Here is a 24,607-nt window from a genome sequence, read left to right as displayed (position 1 = left end):
GATTCGAAGTCTAGAAGGTAGTTTAAATTGAAAAAGTCTTTCGTAATTGCACGTTGTACTTGCAATCGAGGCCCATTTCATCCCAAGAACGAGTCTATTTAGTTGGAAATTGGGAACGCTAGGAGGAAAGCTTTCCCAGACATCTTTGAGAGCTAAAACGACGAACGATCTCGCTTCGGGGAATCTTTTTTTGCAAGTATCTTTGAGTTCAGACATCAAACAGAACTTTAACATGTCCTTTCCAGAACGCGCAATGTCTTGCCAGATAATAAGATGAGTCGAATTTTATCACCGACATCTTCAATAAAAGAGGAAAAATGGGATCCGGCGCAAAAGATCGTGCATCTCTGGCCCAATGTACTTCCAGGATTGGGCGAGTATTCCTTTGAAGAACTATCATTCATTAGAAGTTGGAACTAATGATGGTTCCTCCAAAGTTTTACGTTTTCAGACAATGACCATCATGGTGAAAGCGGCCCAATACGAAGTTCTCAGTATACTGTACAATAATGTAGTTGTCGCACAAAAGTTTGGAAGCAAGTCATGCCAAGCCCCCATGGTGGCCAATAACAGAGTAGAGCCCTAAGACTCTACCCAAGAATCGAGAAAAGTCTTCATTTCTACCCAAAGATCGTGCGTCTTAATCTACGTGTCCAAGATTTTAGGAGCCCACTGCCCCATTGAGCTTCAAGAGATCTACGGCTCAAAATGGCCTAAGCCACCGGCAGAAATATACCAAATGCACAAGAATTTATCGAAAACACATATGCCATTCCAAAACCTCAATTGTGAAGCCCAAGTAACAGTTCACAAATTCGAGAGTGTGTGTAATTCTATGCAGTGACTAATAGCCCAAATCAGTTGCAATGAATAATATTTGGGTCAAAGACTTACCTCGGCTAGTCCACAGGCCGATGTCAAGAAGCGCAAGAAGTTCCGGGTGATATTATCCGACCCTTGGCGGCGATTCAAATGCTCGCGTACGATCTCCATCACGAGATGCTCAATGACGTTCTGCAAGCCCTGATAGCGGGGTAGCACGCCCACATCCATGGGCTCCCGGCCTTCCAAGCCCAACAAACCGCCACTGTCCAAGCCCTGCAGGGAATCGTCATCGGTCACTCGGGTGGGCGTGGCCGAGCCCGAGCCCGAACCACTGCCTCCACCCACCGGGGGCGACGGACACTGTTCTCGGCCGCTCTCGGGCTTTAAAAATACGCTATGCGGCGGCAATCGTGTGCCTAAAGCCGTCATCACATTGTCCACGAAGCCTTTGCAATCCGGATGATCGACCCAGATTCGCTCCCCCATGGCGTCATCGATGAACACGCGCACAAAGATCTCGGGCCAATTGCGCTCCTTCTGGAAGGCGGCCAACAAAACATTAGCGGCCAGCACGCCCACTAAAGCATTGCCCTTGGATTTGTAGCTCTCTTTCACATCGCGTTTGAGCAACGAGCACAAGGCTTCCACCAAATGGTCACTGCCCGAGAATAACTCGGGCTGATGCTTGGCCAAGTACAACAGCGACAAATACAACACTTGATCGGGCTTGGCTCGCTGGACCCGCAGTTGCCGCACCGATCCGCACAGCCAAGCCACGGCCCGATCCGGCTCATCACCACTCAGCGCACTCATCACGGAACTAACCAACTCCACCGGGTCAATTTCCCGGGCCAGCGACTCCCACACGGCCGGCGGGGCAATACTAGACCCACCCGCATTAACACCCCCCACACCGGAGCCGCCGGCCAGGGCACGATGCGGACCCACCGACCCGGCTCCAGCCCCGGCCCCGCCTTTCGGCTTCTTGGGCTGGAAGACGTGCGTCCCGGGATTGTGGGCGGAGGCTGAGGATCCGGCTTTGGCATTGACCGACCCACCTACATCGGGCAATGGAAAGATGAAAAAGAACACAAATCATGGCGGGACGATTGCACGATGAGACTTGGACTGACCTTGAGATTTGGCTCCCAGAGCGATGAAGTCGTTGGGAGGGCCGGCATGGCCTTGCCGGGTTTGCGCGAGGCCATCCTGGCTCTTCCCAGGATCCGAAGAGGGCTCAGGGTCCACCACCACGGAAAGGCTCCAGCGGCGAGGGGCGTGGCCAAGGCGATATTTCGGTTATTTCTTCTATGTTTTACCGGGGCTTGGAAGTTGGAACTCACAGCAGACCACAGTTCCCAATAAAGCGGACTCAGCAGTGCTGCCAGATCAAAATTAGAAAAAGTGAGCCGAAAAGCGCCAGACGGACCAAAAATGAAGAGGGAATCAGGAATTGCATTTATTTCTAGCTTGAATTTTCCTCCAAACGGGTCAGTCTACCTTCAGGGTTACGTTTGATCTGGTGTTTGGGACACTATTTGCCGAAATTTCTGACACCGTGGCCCTTGCGTCTATTTTCAAGATGATTCGAAGAATGTATTTGCTGGGGATTCCTGGACAACTTTTCTCAATTATCATAGAGTATAGCATACATTTTCGACTTTCAATAGCGCTTAATGCATTATACGTCACATTTCTTTTGTCTTTGTTGCCAGCGCAATCATGGTCAGGAATAAATGCCCACCGCCAGTCACCATTTGTTTTCGCGCAAACTTGGGACTAAAAGTGCAAGTTATGGAAGCCCTGAAACCAATGTAGCGGTCTCGTATTTTTGGAATGTTGTTATTATGGTGGTTCACTGGTACAGGGTGACGCATTAGTCTGGCACACATAGAGTCAAAAGAGCGAATGAAATCCACCAATCTTGTCGGTACTGCAGCGATCATTTCCGCCCTCTGACTGGGTTTATCTTTGGTCATTAGGCCGATGCGGTGGCTCATTTGGCATTTCAAGTACCAATGCCATTCTGGCTTAAACTGACCTGTCCTTGGTCACATTGCTAACAGTGACCTGCCTTCTGGCTAAAATCCAGAATAATTGATCAAAGATCCTGAAGTTAGGTAAAGGTGTCCAATCAAGATAATAAGGGTGTAAAAACACCTTCATGTAATGAGAAAAATGAAAATGGGTGCTCGCAGGCGACAACACAAATTTTTACACACCAAAAAATAAAATTTAGGAGCCCAAGAATATAACTTTGTGCACGCGAATCAACAAACGAAAATGTGGTCACGGCATACCTAAAAGCAAAAGTGACGCACTAAATGTACAAAGTAGAGTACGGATCAAAAACACAGAATCATGTCATGATATTACGAGCTAAATTGAAAAAGAAACAGGTATATCTTAAGAAAATAAAGGGAATAAAGGGAATGCAAACGCGACAAGCAGGAGCTACCGTCCTTACTCGACCTCACCCAACGAAAACGTCCAGCAACGCGTTTGAGTTAAAAGCATCTTCAATTTGGAACTCCATGCCAGAAGAGGCAAGGAGGGAACCAGACCCAGCCATGTTCAAGAAAAAAATGAAATGCTTTGTAAAAACTTTGCCAAATTAATTCTAACGACAATTTTTGTAATTAAAAGTGTACTAACACTTAAGAAAAAATATACATACATACATACAATAGGCATGTGCTTAGATTTTCTTGGATAATGCACTAAAATTGTAGCTTTTTCCCTTCCTCTTTCAACCGGAAAATGTCCTACTGTGCTTCTCTTGAAATTTGAAAGCTCATCTAAATCGCCTTTACCGACTCATTTTAGTTAGAAGGCCGATTCACTCATATCTTTTCAATATTACCTTCTCCCTTAAGCAATGCTACTCCCAAAGCAATATTCTTGGTTTTACACTCTACCGGATTTTCTTCTTTTGGTATCAGATGTTAGATGTTGGAAGCTAAGAAAGATCGTAAAGTTTTCATTTGGAAATGATGGGGATTCAATTCCCAGTAGCGGAAAAGCAGTCCGCAAAAAAAAATCAGGACATTACTCAAAAAAAACTTATCCAAGTAGTTTTGGAGACAAATCTTATTCTTTAAAATTTTGCAATAGGACTGGACTTTTTTTTGAAAAATACAAAAAACGAAAAAACGAAATTAAAATGGGCCCTTTTTTGGGTTTTCGAAAAATTACCGAAAAATTCATCGAAGGAGAAGAAAGGGTATTGGGTACTAGACTGCGACCGTAAAGTCCTTGCCACTTGAAAGAGCACGTCATTTTGTCATTCATATACGATTGCTTGCTTTGAAATGTAAAGTTAAGATTGCTGACTCCAATAATGCGAGTGAGTCTTTACTGCAACCACACGTTGGTTTCAGACCGCTCTGAAGCCTGGTACCGTAGTTCTACCCATTTCTAGTTGACTAAGAAAGGGAGGCTCATTTCATCTTTGCCGAAAACTTTCTTGTGTACAGTTGCGCTACATGCCACCACCAAAAAAGCACCGAGCAAAAGCTATCAGGCATTTTTCAACGATATTTGGAGAAAAAAGACAGATCTGCTTCTCCCTAAACCTTAATACCAATGGACATCTTAAAGACGATTTGAGGCAATAAAAGTAGTTGCAATCAACCAGGCCATCTCTTTCAATCACCGAATTAAGATCAAAAAGAAATCAGGATTTTTAGCAAGGACCACATCTACCAATTGTCAAAGACTTCGATTTTTCCCGTACTTTTAAAAATATGTTTTCTAAAAACTAGGTCTAGTAGTGACATAATGACGGAATGGCATGAATAAAGCATAAATTATGTAAGATTTGTTTCCACATTGGGACTTTGCCTCCTGAAGCCATTCTTTTTTTATTGAGTTCACTAAAGTCCCCTTGTGCCATATTTTTAACACTTATCCAGCTAATTGAGTATATAGGTAGAGTCATGGACTACCACGTTAACCAAGATTTCGATGTCCAAGGTAGAGCATAGTGCTGGGGCGAGTCCGGACTCGTCACGAAAAGATTATTAGCTTTTTTCATACGGCGAGTCGGTTTTCTAAAATTGACTGTAGTAAAAGGCTCGAGTCTAAAAGTCAAAAACCCCAAGGACTCGTGCGAGTTTGACTTTTGCCGGACTCGCCCCAGCATTATTAGAGCAGGTCATTGAGGTACTAGAGAAGCATGATTCAGTTGATGTTGTTTTATATTAGCTTGACCAAGGCCTTTGACAAATTAGATCATGAATATCCATGATGTCAAGTCGGGTCTTGCACAGGGATCCTTTAATGGGTCCTCTACTTAACCTCATGGCCATTGCTCCACTTCAGAAGCTTAGTGGCAATATCAGTGTCTCCTCTTATGCTGATAATACAAAATTAGTTAGTTTGTTGTAAAATTAGTCAATATTCCAGTTGTGTGGTGCAGGTTCTGGTTCAAATATTCGGACATTTAGGCAAGCGCTGGTACTAGCAAACAAACTTGCCTGCCAATGCCAGTGATATAAAATTGGCGTTTCAAACTGGTTTTATCGAACCTGACCTTTCCTCATGTATCAATGCGAAAGAAGGGTCAGCTTCTCAAAAACGTAGTTGAAGCCCCAAACCTGCATCACTGACACTGGTACCAGCAAACAAACGAACCTGCCAGAGCTTGCCTAAACGTCCCCATACTCTTTGCTTATAGTTAGCAACGAAATTCCAATCAATGACCTGTAGATCAACGCTTTTAAACACTCCATTCGTCCACAATGGAGGTAAGAATATTGAGCAAGTTGTGCCCATAAAAGACTTAGGGGTAGTCTTCCAAGATGATGAAAAGTTCGATGAGCATATCGAGCTTTTCATAGGCATGGTTGGATCTATCGGATGTTGTAAGTCTAGAGAAAGCACCACGACTCTATACAGGTCAAGTGTTTAGCCATATCTTGAATATGCTCATTCCATTTGGTTTTCAATTATGATAGTTCAGTATGCTTACAAAAAGTCTAGCAGGTCTGAAGATGTTTCACGCGGAAAATCAAAGAAATGAGAAAGCTCGGTTAGGACTCGTCAGTATTCAAAGAAGGTACGAAGGGTAACTGATACTGTACCTTTTCAAAAGTATTCATGAGCCAGGATTTAGGGTCAATTGTAGTGACCGTAGGGGTTTAATGTGCGTTTTGAGAGTAGCTTCAAGCCCTCGAGAATCCAGACTAGTAAGAACAATGAAGTCCTCCTCTCCTCTTTTTCTGTCTCCGTCATTGTTGTGCGATTTATTTCCTTCAAATATTTTTTCATGGAATATGTACATTAGGTTTTGAGTTGATCCAGTAGCATCTTTTGAATCAAACTTGGAGAAGTTTAAAAATGAATTCCCGATCAACCCTTCATCTAAGGGCTAGCCAGATCCGCCAACTCTAGTTTGTTGGCGAAGCAGATATTGTATGAAAATAAATATATGTAATATGAATATTTTAATTCATCTAGAAGTGTTGTGTTTACCATTCCCAGTAAGAGTAAGGAAGTCCGATTAAATAAAAGTATCTTCTTTTAGACCATTGAGCCTTATTTCCAGTTGCCTTGAAGAATCCTCTTTTTTGAATTTTGATTATTTTCTATTTTTTTTAATTTAAAGTACTAAGACATTTTGTAAATGTCACTCAATTGGGTTACAACCCTGTACAGGATGTAATGAGAAACATTATTCCTTTCTCTAAACGTCAAAGGTGGAAGAAAGTCGCTCAACTTCTTCGGGAAGGTCTAAAGCTTGGCTTCTTGGGACTATTGACTGTTTAAGATAAGGGCAGTGATTATTATCAGAGACGAGGAAAAGACCATTCGTGTCCTTTATCCTCATAACGTAATAATGAAGGAAAAAGTTCTATATCCGGGACTGAGAACACGAACAGTTCCTTTCATCCTGTTACTTCTTCTCTTTCTTAAGACTTCTATGTCAGATTTGAATTTTTCATATGTTGCCGCTTTACCATCCACGAAAATTGAACGTCTCCAACCATGCACTCATGTCGTATATACTTTGAACAATTAGCTCACCCCACTTTGGTCCTTTCTAGATGGAAACTTTCCATCTTCGCTTTGCGTTAATCCCTTCCATTTCTCTCGTGAAATTTCACTCAAAAGTAGGAACACTTGGCATCCTATCCCTCTAATTACCATACACTGGCCTGGTTTGGTTACCCCATCAAAACAACCAAAAGCTTTAACGAGGGCGTAGTATAGCCTGCATGAAAAGATGCTGGATTCTTTAGCAGGCCTCATTACACTCTTTAGACCAAACTAGAATAATGTGAATTGACTGTAGAAAGAGTTCTACGTAGGTCCCAAACACCAACTGAGATAATAATTGTACATGGCTTGAGATTTGAACGTAGTCGAGTAGACCAATTCGTTGAGATGGTATTCTTCTCAAAACCCCTCAAGAGTGACGTTGTAAGAGTAAAAATAGTTCACTCTCGAAAAAGGTTTGAATATAATAGTCCTTGAGCAAGATTCGACCAAATCCTTTTCTCCAGGCTACAACGAATAGGCACTCCATTGTGCGTCGAAACTCCCACTTATCAATCTCAGAGCAGGCATTAAGGTTAGGGAACCATGTAAGGATGGGAAGGTATTCAGGGTCTTTCAGGTTGCCTTCATTCAAAATGGGCGGAATGAAAAACTTACAACCCGTACCAAGGGGAACGCCATCAAATTGGCCCAAGAATTCGATGTATGGGAATTTCGAGCCGTGGTTACGACCCTGTGGGGCTCGCCCATTGTCATTAAAAAAACCTCTCATCCTTGAACTCTTGGCGGATTTAGAGTTTCAAGGTTACAAAATATGCAACACATCAGGGCGTTGATTTTAAAGTATTCAAAATTGTTTTTCAACCTTACGCACCTTTCTCAATATTCTTCTCTCCTAATACAACGCTTGATGAAATTAAATTCGCTTTTGTTATTTCTTATGCTTCTTATGGTCAATTCTTTTTTTAATCTGGCACAGAAGCTTGAATTACTGAGTAATAGGTTGTGGGGGAAAAAGGGCCATATGATTCCCGAAGAATCATTGAGTTACCAAGGAGTTATTTTATTTGCAAAAATGTCCTTGTCAGTTTCCGTTGCAAACAACGCTTAATGCAACACTCCTTAAATGCAGCCCCCCCCCAAAACACGGATGCATTTTGGAATGTAGCGAAACAAAAGATGAAGAATACATCAGCCCCAGATTGTAAAGGAGCGGATGATGAGAATTTTCAGGAAGCAAGTGGAACATTATGCCAGTCTTCCTTTTTTATGTTGTATATCATGAAAGCTCTTTCTCAACGCCTTGCAATGACAGTATTCAAGTAGTCCTAGTAGTGGCAGTAGGTATATCTCCCTTAGAAGTAAGACTTTCCGGCTTACTCGACCGGAACATTTGGTAGTGAAAGATAATCTCGTTTAATTTATTCCGTAGGCTCGAAGCAACCCATTAAAACACTAGTAGACAGCTCAACAAACAACTTGCCAAGGCCTTTCTTCCATCCGAACCATAAAGGGAGGAATTGTTCCAAGTTTGAAAAGAGGACGGAGAGGCAAAGGCTGACAGAGTCTTGAGGCAGAGGAACCTCCACACTGAACTATTACATGCCCCTCCTGTATGTACTGAAGGTGAACAAGCAAACCTGAGAAAGAGGAAGTGAGGGCGAGAGGCCTTCTTCTTCTTCCTCTTCTTGATGGGCCTTCCGGCCTTGACTCGGCCTCGACTGACTGAGTGACGACTGAGTCGACCTCGAGTACGTGGGTGAGTGGTTCCAGAAATGCAACAGCTGAACAAATGACTTGTCTGATGATCCGTATCCATAGCATACAATAAGCTTCAAGTCGACCTCTTTGTGTGATTTCTCCGCGAGTGTCTTATCTAGTCCGTGTTTGGTCGACAATGAGTCTGTTGCCAGACCTCTCCGTCACTGCTCCATCGTCCGAAGCTCAAGCCACGGAGAGTCAACCAAGCCAACTGAGTCAAGATGAGGATCGCCACCAGACCATCAAGAACGACAACCGAATCGAGATGGCGTCCCGAGGTAAGTTGGAGATTATGGGATTATGGTGACAGGCTACGGAGACAATCTAAAGAACTGTCATGCCCATTGTGATATGGGCAGGGCGAGGTTGGGAGTGTGGGGGGGGGGTCTCGTCCAGACCAAAGGGTCAGTGGGGAGTAGTAATCGACTTCTTGGCAAGCTATCCCTTGACCCGAATACAGATGCTTAACGCTTAATGGCATTATCCTTCTATCCTTCGATCAGCTCGTTTATAAAGGTTGTTTGTTGGCTGAAAGTAGAAGAGATTTTCCTTATTGAGAGCTTTAGACTCGGTGTACTTTTAGTCTTTCCCACAGCCTGGGAAGGTTTTAGGTCCAAATTAGAATTTGAAGCGTTAACCATCCCTAGAGGCATTCAGTATTCAAAAGGACACAAAAATAGCCAAAAAAGACTTTTTGGGGGAGAGGAGGGAGGGGAGGGGTTCAAGGCTAGTTGGGTGTTAACGAGCACCTTGTTTGCGAGTAAAGGGACCTTGTCATTCGACTAAAAACTTGATGTCAAACAGATTTTGGCGACTATATTCATATTCGGTAAAGACAAAAAGAAATGTCTTCCAATTGGGTACAGTAGAGGAATGTCCCGCAAAAAATACTTTGTTAGCTGCTCGAAACTTTGCACTGTTTGGCGCTGGAAAATATTTACATTCTATTTTTAATGAACAATAACACTGTGAAGAAAGTTGGCAGAGCCTTTGTTACAATTCGTGGTCTCTGAACCTTTCCAAACTGTCTCAATCCGAATTCATTGTGAAAGCTTTTTTGGGACTTGCTACGTTTTTGGTAAAAAACAGTGAACATAAATGAAAAAAAACACTTGACTTATGGATAGCCATAGATGTTCAGGTTTAAAACTTAACCAAATACCATGTGCCCGTTTTCCCGAATCAATCCAATCCAATCCGAACTAATTTCTGCTCTAATATTCATATTTTGCATACAAAAAGATATTTTTTCTTTCCTCCAAGATCGAATCATCACATTTGTTCGTTTCGTGTACGGTTTTGAGCTGAACATACTTCGCTTTGCTTGACCGCAAGTAATATTCATCATTCCTTAGCAGATGAGGAGAAAACATACACTTGTTCTTTTGAGAGTGTTTTTCCGGTTTTGATAGCATCCACGAAATAGAAGTAACGTTTCTATTCTTAAGTCATCAAGTCAAGCTACGCTGTCAAAGATTAAAAAAAAGTTACAAAATATTGCTCCTTTGGGGAGGAGGATCCATTAACAGAAATAGCTATTGTGGGGCATCAAATTTTTTGAGAAGAGAACAACTTATGGATTTATCATGATTTGTTTCACCATCTTGTTGCTTTGACTCAATCATGAGCGCGTGGATGGGGTCGATAGGATTTGGAATTGAACCATCGGAATCGTAAATGTTCTTTGTTCAATGAGACTGTCCCCTTGTCGCTTCAATAACATTGTTCAATTTTTAGCTATATTCGAAGTTCTAACTAGATCTGGTCGCTGTTATGTGCTGATTTTTTATTTTTTGGTTTGTTTTTTCATGGGCTTTTCTAACGGCTACAGGGAATGTAATCTCCGGTATTATTAAAATGAAAGGTTATGATTCGTTTACAGGGAGGAATACTCTTCATCCAGTCATTGGAATCGAGCTGAAAATTGAAATTGCAAATTGCAACATTGTGATGCATTGTCTATTTCTTGTCCTGCCCCAATCTAAAGACCTTAAGGATCTACCTGAATATTTCACCCCCGGGCTGTAGAAAAGCCTATCTGATGTTCTTGTTCACTGTATTTGATGCATCCAAAATCAACTCGAACAATATCAACTTGTTTGCAACAACTCGACCTATTCTAAATCGACTAAACTTCGCTTGAACGGAAATACTACTCAATCAAACGTCAACTGAACTAATGGCATATAGAGTTAGCTCGAGGTTTACACAAAATTTGGAGTTGTTATCAAAAATTGAGATTTACTTGGATTAGATTTATCCAGTGTACATGAATGCTTAACTATTATTTTAAATTATCCATTGCTTCTTGAAACAGTTGGACAATCTTAATGCCATTAATCCCTTTTACATGCATTATGAAGACAATGAGGATAATTTTGTTGGCAATGAAATCCCAACTCTGCATAGAAATTGCAGCTACAAGTTAAAAATTCTAAACTTTATTGAAAAAAGTAATGTAAATAAATTTATAATCAATCGTATTTCTCGTAACGTTATTAATTGTAAGATTATTTTCTTTATTGAAATTTCTTGTTGAGTGTACTAGGCCAATTTAAACCAAGCCCGATCGAGTTGAAACCTTTCTAGAGAACAGGGTTGGAATAAACAAAACTATACTTGAACGAAAATTATAATCGTCTGTAGGGGCCCTCTTTAAAAACAGGAGACAAAGAAGAACAAGTTTTTCTTTTGGTGACATGTTCATGTGTATTTCAAAAACGTACAAATGCTTTAAAACAGTTTTTACGAAAAATATTCGTAAAACACTTACTGCTCATAATTAGCTATATGAGGTCCGAACCTTTGGGCAAACTTGATGACTTGAAAGTGGTTTATCTAAGAAACCAGGCCACCAGTCTTCTTGAATTTACGAAAATATGCCAAAAGCCACGCAGGGTACAAGAAGGATTGCAGCAACATGACGCAGCAGCACGAAAACATGCGTTTAAACGTATCCTAAACTTTGAAGCTATATACTATTGCAAACTTCACATGGATACGTCGCCCAAAAACAAGCTTGTTCCTCTTGGTCTCTTTATTTCAAAAATCTCCCCGACATGCGATTATAACGCCGTTTTGGTAAACCTCCCCTTATCCCAATCTTAACCTCGAACTTGATAGTGATCGAGTTAGCACAATACCCCATTTTGATGATTTCGGGGGTACTGGCCGTCCATCTATGAAAGTTGAAAGTCAGCTCTCGTTCCATTTGCCTTTGGGAGAAATTCGTTCCTTCATATTCCTTTTCCAAAATAAAACGGTGTTAGTAATGGGGATATTTTGTTTTCCAAAATTAATTGGAATGGCAATTTGTGCGTTGAACATGTTTTTGATTAGCATCAGATGCACAAGTGGTTTACTCTAAAGACATGCCGCCATCAATCTATGGACCACACCAATTGGGAAGGCCTTGCTTCGATTTTTTGCGTAAATGTGCCCTACTTTAGATTACAATACAAGTTGAAAGAGATGTATGTACGTTGGAGAATGCAGAAACAATCGGTCAAGTAAAAAATTGGTCAATCTAAACTAAATGTTATTTTAACGGTTTCATGTATATATGATCGATAAATAGTCGTAAATGTTGCAACTTCTCGTCAAAAGGAGCATATCCAAGGCTCGTTTCCCCCCAAGAAACATTGGTTCCCAAACTAAAATGAAACCGACCCCTAGCTTCCTCAATGAGGTAACTTGAAGGCAATACTTTATCAGATCGGCTAAAACCAGAGAGGATGGTTTTTCCCTGTTGCTGTTTCGTTTCCATGGCGGAACCGATTGATGGTGGGCGTGAGAATTGGATCATCTACATGATGCCTTAAGTGCTCAAAAGGGCAGAAAGAATTCTTACTGAAGTACGGTACATATTCAGAGCTTGAATATCGACTAGAAACTGAAACTCACTAGGCTCCCTTCCCTGATCGATAACAAACATTGATGCCTAGTCGTTGCATTATCTTATTTTCTAGGACTAGTCCTATTTTAGATCGAGCTCATATACGATGCAGCTTTGCTGTCTAATCCTGGATCTCTTGTTTCTCGAAGTGCTTTCATCTTTAATTTAACTTCTATTCCGTTCTACCGAAGGCCCTCGGGGAAGAACATGGGAGAGAGGGCACATTTCCACGATCGTTCCGACTTTCTTCAAGGCTCATTTTTGTCTGTCTTCTAATAGTCAAATTCGGGAACACAGTTCCCATTCTCAGTTCAACTTGAACCGGTTTGCCTGCTCAATACAGGAGGAGGAGGTTCGGGTTCTTTTATTTTGGTTCATCGTCAGTGGATCTGAGATTGGTTTTAAAGTGCTCCATTGTTGGTCCCATGTGAGTCATTTTATGACCCTTGGAGTGGGATATCCTCTCAACTCCCCTCACTGTGGACGAAGCATCAAGTAGTGAGGGCATTCATGGACCTATAAGAATTGCATCAAACCTTTCACGAACAATTGCAAACCAATACATGCGCATCATTGCAATCTGAGTGAGGTGATTCCACTTCAGACCACACATGACACGTCAGACCATTTCCAGGGTTAGCCTGGTCACTCTCTTATCCAATAAATTTTCGCATTCCTTGCATTTCTTTTTACTGTGATGTATGTGAGTCAAACAAGCTCCGTTTCAAAGAGTGTTGAGAGCCCTTCAATCAAGTACTCGTCGTATCTCTGCTGGGAGACTCGATGCAAGTACATTTAAGTACGGTTCATTTTGAGTAAGTAGTCCGCTCGTGTGTGTGTGTGTACAGTATGTACATCAGTTAGACCAACTGAATTGTTTGGATTGTTGCTGACGAACGTCGTTGCTCTTTTTGTGGATGAAATTTCAAAGTCCCTCTCGTCACGGATCTCAAGAGAAGATCCTTATTACAAACCCGATGCAATGAACGAACGAACGCTACCATGGTCGTGGGCTAGGAGATCTTCCATGCGTGCGTGTGTGTACCTTGTTGAACTCACTCGGCGGCTCTTCAACTTCAGCTCCACGGTGGACGAGGGGAAAGAGGGCCGATGCTCGTGAGTGGCTGCGGAGCCCTTAACACTGATAACTAACACCATGTCCGACTCTTGATAAAGCTAGACCTATAGATGAACCGAACCGAGTAGGACTGAGCTTCGAGTAACAGGGTTGGTGAAGTAGTCCTTACTCGAAACGTTGGACCGGGCCAGCATCTTTTGCCGAGACTTGCGTCCTCTTGTTCTGCTACGTACGCATGTTCTCGTCAATAATCTGTATAACAAGTGAAGCAGGACAAATAAAATCACACAATTCATAACTCCAAATGTTGGAGTAAAATTGGGGCTCTTTTAGGGCCCTCCAAGTGTGACTGGTTGAAGTGTTGGTTCAGGCCAAGTAGGCTCAACACGAAAAAGGTGTAATCAACTCATGGTTGATAGATCTAGCATCTCAAAGTCGAGCTTCACCTCTCGGTTCGTGTCGTTCTCCATCATTCATTATCAACATCAACATTCCATTTCGACCTTGAAGTAGTCAGCTGATCAGTAGAGTTGGCCGTGTATGTGAGTGTTACGGCGTATGGGTGGGGGTGCGAGTGAGAAATCGGAAAATAGTGTTAATCAAGTGTGCAAGAAAAGGGACAGGCTTTGGCGTGGCATCATTCATTCTTGTCAATTGCCGATTATCCAATCTCCGAATGTCACTGATCCTCCAGTTTTTCATGCTTGGTTCCAGAACCCACTGAAACGCTTGGGACACACGATATTTCACCGGGACCACTGCGAGTGGTGGGGGAGGAACAAGGAGACGGGGAAGACGAGGAAAAAGAAGGAGGCGATATTGGTACGAGGGTCGAGACAAGTTCTTGTCAATCCACATGTCAGACTATCATTCATCAATTGGAACCCGATGCAACGTCCCTCGTTCTGTTATCTGAGGCGGCCTCAAGTTCTTGGCACTTAGGTCCCAACAATAGAGAAGATTGCCGGAATCCCATCTGCCAAGGTCCATCAACAACGGGGCATTGCGTTAGCGTATCTGAGGGCTCAAGTGATCCTCCTCCGAAGGATGAGGACGAGTGTCATGACACCTTTGTCCCTGATCTGGGTGATCGTATGATGTCTGGTCTCAAGAATGTCAAGCAAAGTCTCTCCACTTTATTGTGGCCTTTAGATAAGGGCTTATCCGATCCCCCATTTGATCAGACGGACTTAATTGAGAAAGAAAGATGACAAAATGGCACAGGGAGGGCCATACAAGAGGGAACCAGAGACCCAGGAGGACTCTCGAATGACGACCAAGGCCAATACAAGAGGAGTTCTTCGACCTCAAGATGGCGTTTAGTGGCCTCGTTGAGCCGTGTGGTTAGCAGCTATTCCAAGCATATTAGCCACAAGATGAGCCACGTCGTTGCCGCGCATGAAAACGATGATCTTCCATTACTAAGTAGAGCTCAAAATATCGATCACTCAACCACCACTATTCCTACTAGTACTACTACTAGTACCACCACCACCACCGCTGAGGTTGTAGATGCCAGTAGGAGCGGCTGCGGTGATGGGTCGCGGCAACTGGTTCTTACCCCGACTGTGCTAGATGATCACGGCAACATGTTGAACCTGAGTAATCCAGATTTCCTTCCGCCCGATCCCGACCTTCTGTCTCCGTCCATTGGCTCCTCCCATGGGTCACTCAGACAACGTCGAAAATCCCCCGTTACTGTGCAAGAATGGGTGGCCTCTCTACCTCCACCTCATGTCCTCCAGCGGCAAAACTTTGTCTCCACCGATTTGGAAGACAACCACGTGCTCATGGGTTCCACTGTAAATGGAGGCCTCGGGACTAGTAGCAATTGTACAAATGGAGGAGTGGATCTCCAAGTTAAGGGCCAATTGGCCTCTGGAGAACCGCAATTCACTGCGCAAACACTGCAAAAAGAAAACGAGTAAGTATTGTATAGTTACGAATGTGAGTATTTTCAGCTGAGCCTCATCATGTGCCTCTGTCTCTACCGAGACTCTTCACTCGACGCTTTGTTGTCCAAAGCATCGTGAACAAACTGAGGTTTGCACTTTGCACTCAAATCATAAACCTTGCTTGGTCAATTCAATTTTCTGCCGCAGGGTGACCAAGTGACCAAAGTAACCAGGCCAATAAGAAACCGCAAGCAAGTGGGGTCACAATTTTCGAAGTGGGGTCGTTTAAAGGTTAAGTTCTGTGAACCTTCTTTCTTCATATTTTCTCGTTATTTGAAGTGGTCTCCATTGAAGCTTGAGATTCTTAGTCTTGTTCACTGGAAGGTTGGCAAATATTTTGGGTGACCGATGGAAAATGAGCCGAGCCAAGGTCTCGCTTTCTCTCTCATTGTTGGAAGGCTGGTCTGAAAAATGGTTGCTCTCGGTATTGAAGACGTTTGGCACTCAAAAGAACCTCACGAATTCCTACTTTATTATCTTGAGGTCGAAATTCAAGTGGGGTCTCGCTCAGCTTCTTGAAAATCAGTTTTTGTTGGTACTCTACCATGGAAATCAAGAAGACGAGAGAAGGTTAACCCTATCCATATTGAGGCTCACTTGTACTATACAGTTCCCCTGGTGGTTTCGTTCGATTAAACGGATTTCCAGACCATGTCCAATACGACTTTGGTGGGATGATTTTCGTTTCTCCAATCGATCAATAACAGTATGCAATTGGTAATGAGTAGCCGTCGTTAAGAATTAGTTCTTCGACTCCTAATGGAAATGCATGAGTATCCAGAATCTCATTCCGTCAGGCCTATTTCTTTCCGACCCAAAACTGACTTACAAACGAGAACCATTGGTTTATTCATGCCGTCCTCCTGTTCGATAATGTCTGAGCAATGAATAATGATCCAAGCTGCAATTGTGGCGTTTTCTTTAGGCAACAATATGGCGAGTCTTCCGCGTCAGCTAAAGACGAAAGTCATCAATACGATAATGATCATCCCCACAACAAAGATGACTTTGCACTTCTCGAGTCGAGTCTGGATGGTCCCACGGCGCAAATGGAAAACGCGGCCGATGATCTCAAACTTGGTGCCGAAGGTAAGATTTTTCATCTAGATGAAACTGGGAGCTTTCCTAATGAAAAGGAAAATACGTTCCATCTTAAGGTGGCATACTTATATCAGGAATTTCACTGATCAGACCTAGGTCGAGTAATGAAACTCACTTTCAAAAGTGAGTTGGGGCTTGACTTTTGATCTGATTAATTGCTAAAATGTCGATTCATCCTTTTTCCAAGTTGAAAAAAAAAGTTTGGTTGGAAATCACCACTTACTTTAACTGGATTTTGCAAGTTACTTCGAATTTTGATTTTTTTTTTCCTAATTTTTTTTCGCCCTTACCGTTTCGGAGGATTTGAGGCCCACGAATGTACACGCGTAAATGACTACTTACTTTGGCTTGTTCTGCCACTTGAACTAGTTCAAGTACTAATTCAAGAGGTCTTCAAAACAAACCAACTTTTTCATCCGCACTGCGCGTTGGAATACTTTCCAAACCAAAGGAACCACTAACGAACTTCCGCCCATACTATGTACGATCCACAAAATTACCATTGAGTTATGTAACGTACGTTTTATTGTGCCTACATAAGCTTTGCAGTCGGGTTTGTGAGTGATAAATTTTGAAATCTCAGATCCTCAAGTCTAGCTTGGCGTGTTTGTTTTGAGATGATTGGCCAACTTACATACGAACATTGGTTATTCACACACGTTCCATCCTTACGTTTTTGTTCGTATCCCCCTTAGTGCTACCGAGTGACTGACCTTCTCTGCTTGAATGCTTTTCACTTGGCGCACAAAGGATAAGGGATCAAAATTTCAAGACTCTCATAAGGGCTCTTTTAATTTCCTTACCTTTGTGCTGCCCAAAAATGTACTGTCTCCTCGAAAAAAAAAGAACATTCTTATCATGTTTACATTTCCTCCCACTGACAAGAGAAGTAGAGTGAGTTGTGTATACTCATTGTGGAAATCTCTCAATGTCGGCTTCAAGTGTTTCATGCACTTGTGCTCAGAGTGCTGGCTTGTGCAATAAAATGGCATTCTCAATCCACTAATCCTTCGTTCATAGCTGAGCCATCACCACTTCAACTTTTGCGCCCGCTCCCATCATCATCATTATCATCACCATCTTCGTCCCTCTACCCTCATGATCTGTTGAGCCACGTCCATGAATCCATACCAATGTCAGAAAATGGACGCCATCATCATCATCATCTTCATCGCCATGGTCATCACGAGAACGAGGATGTTGGTCCACGATCTCGTGACTTCGGACCGGGGTTGAAGAGTAGGGAAACCAGCTCAACTCGAGTGAAAGGCCATGGACCATCAGGCAATGCCAAGTAAGTTGCCACACAGCTCACGGTAAATTGGTCCAAGTACTCGTTCTGTTTTAAATGGATTCGTTCCATTAACGTTTGGACCCGATCTCGTCGCTGTGCCAGTCTTAATGGGAGTAGGCTTGAGAGCGATCCATTTCCTAGACACCGGGAAACTGGATCCCTTATTGGAGCGTACTTTATGGACCAGAGGAAAAACCGGCTTGGAATGCGACCCAAAAAAATGAACAGAATTGAAGTGATGACACTCGAGGGTCCGATCCCCAATAAAGACGAGTGCAATAATAGTACCCAACTATGATGGGTTGGTTTTTGTTTCTGAATACGGAGTCGCTTGCATTCTGAATACATCTCTCGGTCTCGCTTTTGTGTCAAGGGGGAAACAAGAAGTTGCAAGTTCCTCTCTTAGGAGGGAATGTGGACGACGACGACGACAACAAAGACGACGACGCTGTTCCACATTTCTCATGAATGTTAGATCTGGAGGCGACAGAAACTTGGTTGTGCTGCCTCTTATGGAGTAACTACTAAAACATTTATTGACAAATCAGAAGCTTCCAATTGGATTCTAGAGATTGACGCATCAGAATGCAGGAGAGATAAGTTATTTTCTCTCTCATGTTCTCGCTTACTAGATGCCAAACAAGCGGCGCGAGTGTGACTAATTGTCCTAGCTAAGCAGACCCCCATTGCCATTCCCAATGGGTGTAAGCGTATGGGTGGGTGTATTCATGCATGAGTAGAGAGTGTGTTGGCAATATCCGGTCCTATCCCTCCAATTACTTGGCATGGTTGACGTGTTTTCTTTTTGTCTGATGTTGTTTTGTCTCCATTGTTTTATTGTTCATTTCCTTTTTCCACAGCGACACGCTTGAGGCACGACGGAGGATTTTTCTTCAGTCCCATGATCACCATTCCTTTCAGTCAGACATATCAGCATTCACGGTATCAAGGTATTGACATTCAAGACACTTACTACCCTCATTTCATCACTTACCTGCATCTTGAGTTGTACATATCTTTAAAAAAAAATAATTTGATTAAGTTACACCGAGCATGGACCTGGACCACGCATCTCGTACGTAGCAACAGAAGGGGATTTTATATATCGTCCCTCTTCAGGCATGTCAGGCAGCCCAAAGTAAAAGGGGAAAGCACATAGATTGCTGCACATAATTCTTATGACATAAGGTGAAAAGAAAAAGTGATTAGCCCATCATAATAAAGAGGATAGTAATTTTACACAAGGTTTTGCAAGACTTTATCAAATACTACAACTATAGTGCACTGGAAGTCAAGGCAGAACATTCAACCTGATCGGTCCCAAAGGGCGGTGGTTTTAATATCTGATTTCACTTTAGCGAAAAAAGTTAGTTTTCCTTGCTATAAGACAAACGGAGCAGCTTTTTGGAACAAAACATAGTTTAGAAAGTGGCGCAGATTGGTATATTGGGCCATTTGAAAGTATGTACATCAAAAAGTGTGACGTTCCAAAACGTAGTCGAGCAATACTGTTAGTAATCTTATTAGGAATTGACAGGATTTTTTAACATAATCTTGTCGAACTTCAAGATTAAGGTAAATTAAACTTGCGGTTGACAATTAAAAAGCTATACTTTTTTTTTGTAAAATGTTATGCTAATTATTTTAAGCGATATTGATGTGTAAACTACCTCTAGCCTTTTCTACTTGGTTAAAAAAATGTAACATTTTTGTTGTTTTTGATGGATTTGAAAATACGTAACACGTTGTTTTGCAATTATTTTAATAAATAACCATGGCATTTTGTGGTCAAGTTTGATGAAATATGCAATTTAGAAGTGTAATATCTTAGCATCTGCTCTTTAGATGATGAGGAAAATTGAATCAAATAAATACTATGGGTACTCATAACATCTAGTAATTACAGTTTTGAAAATGTACTTGTATTATTGACTTTAAGTTGAATTATAAACTAATCTACGCTACTTGGTCTTTTGTCTTTTAGAAAAACTAGCTTTTTTACGTTTGTAGCAATGAACATCCGTAGGCATCTTAGTAAACATTTAATCCGTGTTGTGAATATCCTCATGAGAGGTGTTTGTTAGGCACTAGCTCACAAAAGCTAGGACCGTGCACCAGGACGTACAAAGCATAACCCCATTTTTCGTCTAGCTTTGGCTCGTGCTAAGGATAATTCCTTTCGTACCTTATGGAATCATTTTTTTTGTTCGATTTGGTATTGGGAGTCAATGTTTTAGATCCTTGAATTGTAGCCCGTATTTCAATTCGAACATAGATGGTAGGATTCCTAAGAAATGTCAGTTGAAGTGCATGTTCAATTATGGAAAAATGGGATTACTCTACTTTCAAGGAGAGGGAGAGAGAGGTTCCTCTATAGCAATATTGGCTTGAGAGTCTGAGGCTTTTTCAATCCCGTGACTGATGAAGTGATGCGTTTTATTAGATGAATGCATTGTCAACAACCAATATAGCCTGTTACATCAGACTCTCTTCAATGTTGTAATGTCGTTTTTTGTGAGCAAGAGAACAAAATATATGGCACAGAGTTGATCAAAAAACTGTTATCTAGACAGACAGGCGACTTGCAATAAACTGTTCACTAGGTCTTTCAAATGATGCCATAAAGACGTTTGTTTGCACTTGCATTAATTCACTTTCATCCCCAAAATTAATCACCGGTTGTTGGCAGAAATTTCAGCCTTGAGAGTTCCAGAACTAGACGTGAACCATAGAAAATGTTAGAATCACTTGAAGTGATATTTGGCAAACGTAATTCGCATAAACCCAGATCCCTTCTAAAGCCACAAAATGCATCTTGGGCCGTAGGTGGCTGTTGTTTTTCACCCTTGGCAATTTTAGAGCCTGTGCAACTCTATGTTTGCAAAGGAGGATCTCTATTATGGTTGGGTTAAGTGTACGAGAAGGCTCCCACGAACTCCAAGATAAAGAGGACAAGTGTTTTTTTGTCAAGCCTCGCTTTGGTTTATTATTGTAGCGTGGACAGCGTACTCCTTTCAAGAGAGGTTGATCCAAGCGAGCTTTTGATGGACCTAGGATTTGGTGGCCAATCTTTGGATCTTCTGGCCCGAATTCCGCTCCGCTTTTTTGGACCCTCGCGGGTAAGTGATAAAAAGGAGAACCGTGTTGGTTTCCATTTTGTGGCAATGTTCTTTCTTTTGGGTGGAGGGGCGGAAGGGGGGGGGGAAACATTGGCGATGATTTGTAGCATGATTTCAAACTCTTTCTCCTCGTTGAAAAATGTAAGCCTTGTGTGCACTTTTCCCAACTGCCTACCTATCCTGGTTCTCTTTCTCATTGCCGATATATTGTTACTATGGAGACTCACGGTCGTTGAAAAGTTTCCATTAGACGATATTTGGAGAGGGAGGAAGGAAATGGTGAAGACGTTCCAATGTTTTATTGTTCTAACTTGTTACAAGAGAACCAGTAAGAGAGAGGGGAAAAAACCAAAGCTGTCATACATGTACATGTAGGATAGGACCTTGCTTTCCTTTCTGTTTAGTCATTTGTCTATCTCTTTTCTCTGTGTCCTTTGAAGGCTCGGGGCATATGTGTGGAGGACTTCTTGCGAAAGCAGGAGGAGTTGGCCGAGAAATTTGATAGCGGATTTGATGGATATCGGGGACTGAATGGTGAGTTAAGCTCCTTGGATAGTTTGCTTTCTCTTTATTAACGATCGGGTTTATATTTTGCGCAATCAGCTGAATTTTGGGTAAGTCGAAGTATCAAAGCCAATAGCTGTGACATTTAGTGGTCTTGTCCGGCCAGCGAAGCCAGTCCTCTTATCATTCACTTCAAAATGCCGATAAGCATTCAAATGCCCCGTGTCAGATAAGTTCTCTGTCTGTGGGTGTGGTTAGCGTTGAAAAGGTTCCTTCATAAAAGGTCGGTGATGAGATTCCCACCAGGCGACCTCTCTCAAGCCAGGATGGCGCGCTAACCACTAAAACACGTAGTTTCATTAAATACGTGTTAGTGATGGAAGACTTCACTTGATATAGCTTGTTTTATGCTCTTTTGATAATTTTTGTTTGTTTGTTTTTCGAGAGCACTAACTTTTAAACATGCTGAACATGTGTGGATTGTACTTTTTCGCCCATTTTATTCAAAATAACTCATTACAGCAGGTTCATCCAGCACCCGACCCTCCGAATTAGTTGAAAAGATCATCGACAAGATTCGTTCCCAAGAGCGTCTTCTGAGGCGTCAGCCCACGTATCTCTCGTGCCGGTCATCCCAATGGGCTAGTAGTGCGTCACTCAACCTCCCACCCGGCCTGGCAAGTGCAATGTTCTCATATAGTTCCCACCACAATCAATTCGCCATTCCCAAAGCTTCTTCCAACAATGGATTTGCCTCTATTGTGGGCCACGCCCAACATCACCAATTAGCTTTCAAACGACAGATGCAACCTCCCTTGAGAGGCGTCAAGGCTTTCAGGGCTATGGCTCACAGCGTGTTGAGTCCAGCCAATCGTCAATTTATCGAGGATCAACAAGAGAAGTCTGAAAAGCCGCCGGAAGATCGGACCCTGGTTATTGGCAATAACACATTCCGTGTGGATGAGGACCTCAAAGTGATTGAAGAGGAAGACGAGATTCCAGAAGACGATGCAATGTGCCGAAAGTCAGATGTATCCGGCGTCGAGCTAAGATCGTGGCCAAAGCTCGGCCTCTTAACCAAGCGTGATTCCACTCTGTCCATTCAGAGCTCGTGCAGCGTAGACAGTGATTGGTCGGATGAAGAGATGGAAGAGATCGAAAAGCAGCTGGAAGATATTCAAGAGATGTCCCAGGCCTTGGACAAGCAACTCCTTGATGAAGGAGAAGCCAGTGAAGCTCGGGCCAAAGCGACGGAGCGCTGGCATCGGCTTCGGCGAGCCCGACACGTTGCCATCACGCGGGTCAAATTGGCCAAACGCGCTCAAGCGGCTTGCCAAGCGCTCGATGACAAGTCTGTCAAGGAAGAGGATGGAGACCAACCCCAAGATCCATCCCAAGAGGAAAGTGAGCCCATTCCGGCGGAACAGGTAACAACCCTTGACCCCGTTGGCTGATGCCGTCCGTTTCTGCATGAGTCGACCATCCTAAGATAGACCTTTGAGTAGGTCCCAGAAGCTGGTCCCTAAGGATTACTAACATCTGTTAGAAAAGTAAGTGACTTCGGTTGTAGGAATTGTGAGCGAGTCCACGCGAGGGTTTCCTTCCATAATGAGATTCTGTCTTTTCGTATGTAAATGAGCCAACTTCATGGAGTCATCACCGTCATCTCAGTTTCCCTCATTCACCTGGAACTCCATTGGACCACCGTGTTGATGCGTTTGGTTAGTCCAGGACAGCTATGAGCATGCTCGTGCGTCATTCTATATTGGAAGTCGCTGCAAAATCTGATAGACTAAGGACGAGGGTAGTGCAATTATCTTCAGGCTCTTCAAACAGATTTCAAATGCAAGCTGAAGCTTCAATGCCAATGCCAAATCTGTTTTTCCCGACTGTGCAATTCTTCAAGGCTGTATTTCATGAGATGAAAAGTGATGAGGGGACTGAAAATATAACTCAATTCAGTGTTTCTTTAAATCTGTTGATTAGAACTAAAATTGAAAGCCACGGCATGTCATGGAGAAAAGAGGGTAATTGTAGGGTTCGAGTCGACTTGTAGCTGTCCTGAAACCATCGCACCAACACCATTCCTCGGTTTCAAGGTTCTTCTGTCTCTTTCCAATAACTATAAATCCACAATTTTTCCAACACAATTACAAGATTTGCATGAGACCAAACATGAACTGCCCAAAAATGGCAAACCCTCTTTAAACTCTTCACATCTTTTTCTCCTCTCTAAACTCTCTTTGAAAAGTAACCAATGAGTGACAAATGTAGCAGTGATAAATGCAGCCACCTAAACCTCTACTTTCCTCTCTAGTGTATGTAGGGACAATAGGTATAGCTTCCAATTGCTTTTATGAGCACTTTACTCCTCTCGCAGGGTTTCCACATGCGTTTCTCATGTCATTTATCTCCTTTCCCTCTGCTCCCATTTCTTTCTTTCTTTATCCTGGTCAATTCTATGGTCATACAATATGGTTCTAGAGCATGGATCCGGAATCCCAACCGATCACACCCAGCCCCCCTGTGCGACCAATTCCACCGCGGGAAAGCCATCAACTCCAGCGTCAAATGACTCATCGACAGCAACTCATCACGGCCTCGCTGCTCCAGTCGGATCATCGGATACCCCGTCGGTTTTCCTCCCAATATCAATATCAACATCAGTATCAATACCAATATCCATATTGAACACCACGCTTGCTGTGGTGGTTGTTAGGAATTATTACATTGTTTTTTTGTATGTATATTGTAGAGCTCCTATGTGATCCTTGAAAACAAGTCTAGCCATTGCATTGTCCCACCTAAACTACTTAGTCTCATGATTCCATTCTAGCAATAAACGATATCTTTTATTTCCTTAGATATTTCTTTGATAGTATTATTATTCGTTGTGTGCGTTAATTTTGTACCAGTTCCTCAGAATGGAGGAAAATGGGTCAGAAAGGAATGTATTCGTTACTTCCCGGAAACAACCAGTAATCAGGTTGTTTGACGTGTCCCAATCAAGCTCATAAAATAGCAGGTCTTTGGATGCATTTTGAGTTCAACAAACGTCGCAGTTACACTGATTCG

General features: G+C 42.6%; 2 protein-coding genes across 5 annotated transcripts in view; one reads left to right on the top strand and one right to left on the bottom strand.

The window, feature by feature from the left end:
- Positions 1 to 2,106, bottom strand: part of LOC131884769 (integrator complex subunit 1-like) — a gene marked incomplete at its 5' end in the record, with an annotated part of 11,761 nt that extends 9,655 nt beyond the window's left edge. Inside the window, 2 exons of the mRNA XM_059232646.1 lie at positions 895 to 1,883; positions 1,959 to 2,106. Coding sequence (XP_059088629.1) covers positions 895 to 1,883; positions 1,959 to 2,106 — 1,137 coding nt within the window. The remainder of the gene's footprint in view (positions 1 to 894; positions 1,884 to 1,958) is intronic.
- Positions 2,107 to 14,935: 12,829 nt separating this feature from the next.
- LOC131884972 (uncharacterized) lies at positions 14,936 to 24,395 on the top strand. Of its 4 annotated transcripts, none has more exons than XR_009373767.1 (8): positions 14,936 to 15,483; positions 16,440 to 16,603; positions 17,636 to 17,909; positions 18,770 to 18,859; positions 20,905 to 21,028; positions 21,469 to 21,562; positions 22,055 to 23,082; positions 24,017 to 24,158. XR_009373767.1 is itself a non-coding variant. In XM_059232878.1 (8 exons), the coding sequence occupies exons 1-8, from the start codon at positions 14,936 to 14,938 to the stop codon at positions 24,221 to 24,223; spliced, it is 2,403 nt and encodes an 800-aa protein (XP_059088861.1). In that variant the 3' UTR covers positions 24,224 to 24,395. The 4 variants fall into 4 exon arrangements, 3 of the variants coding, with proteins under 3 accessions (XP_059088861.1, XP_059088860.1, XP_059088862.1); XM_059232878.1 differs by having other exon boundaries at positions 22,058 to 22,959; positions 24,017 to 24,395; XM_059232877.1 differs by having other exon boundaries at positions 22,055 to 22,959; positions 24,017 to 24,395.
- Positions 24,396 to 24,607: the final 212 nt, after the last annotated feature.

This window comes from Tigriopus californicus, chromosome 8 (assembly GCF_007210705.1).
Source record: "Tigriopus californicus strain San Diego chromosome 8, Tcal_SD_v2.1, whole genome shotgun sequence".
In the NCBI taxonomy this organism is placed as follows: Eukaryota; Metazoa; Arthropoda; class Copepoda; order Harpacticoida; family Harpacticidae; genus Tigriopus; species Tigriopus californicus.
This window is presented reverse-complemented; position numbering and strand designations above follow the sequence as displayed.

Excerpts from the sequence above, each read along its gene's own strand:
- LOC131884972 (XM_059232877.1), top strand. The coding sequence starts at position 14,936 with ATGAGCCACGTCGTTGCCGCGCATGAAAACGATGATCTTCCATTACTA. Across the intron at positions 18,860-20,904 it reads TCAGCATTCACGGTATCAAG|CGTGGACAGCGTACTCCTTT; the intron begins GTATTGACATTC and ends TTATTATTGTAG. Across the intron at positions 21,029-21,468 it reads GCTTTTTTGGACCCTCGCGG|GCTCGGGGCATATGTGTGGA; the intron begins GTAAGTGATAAA and ends TGTCCTTTGAAG.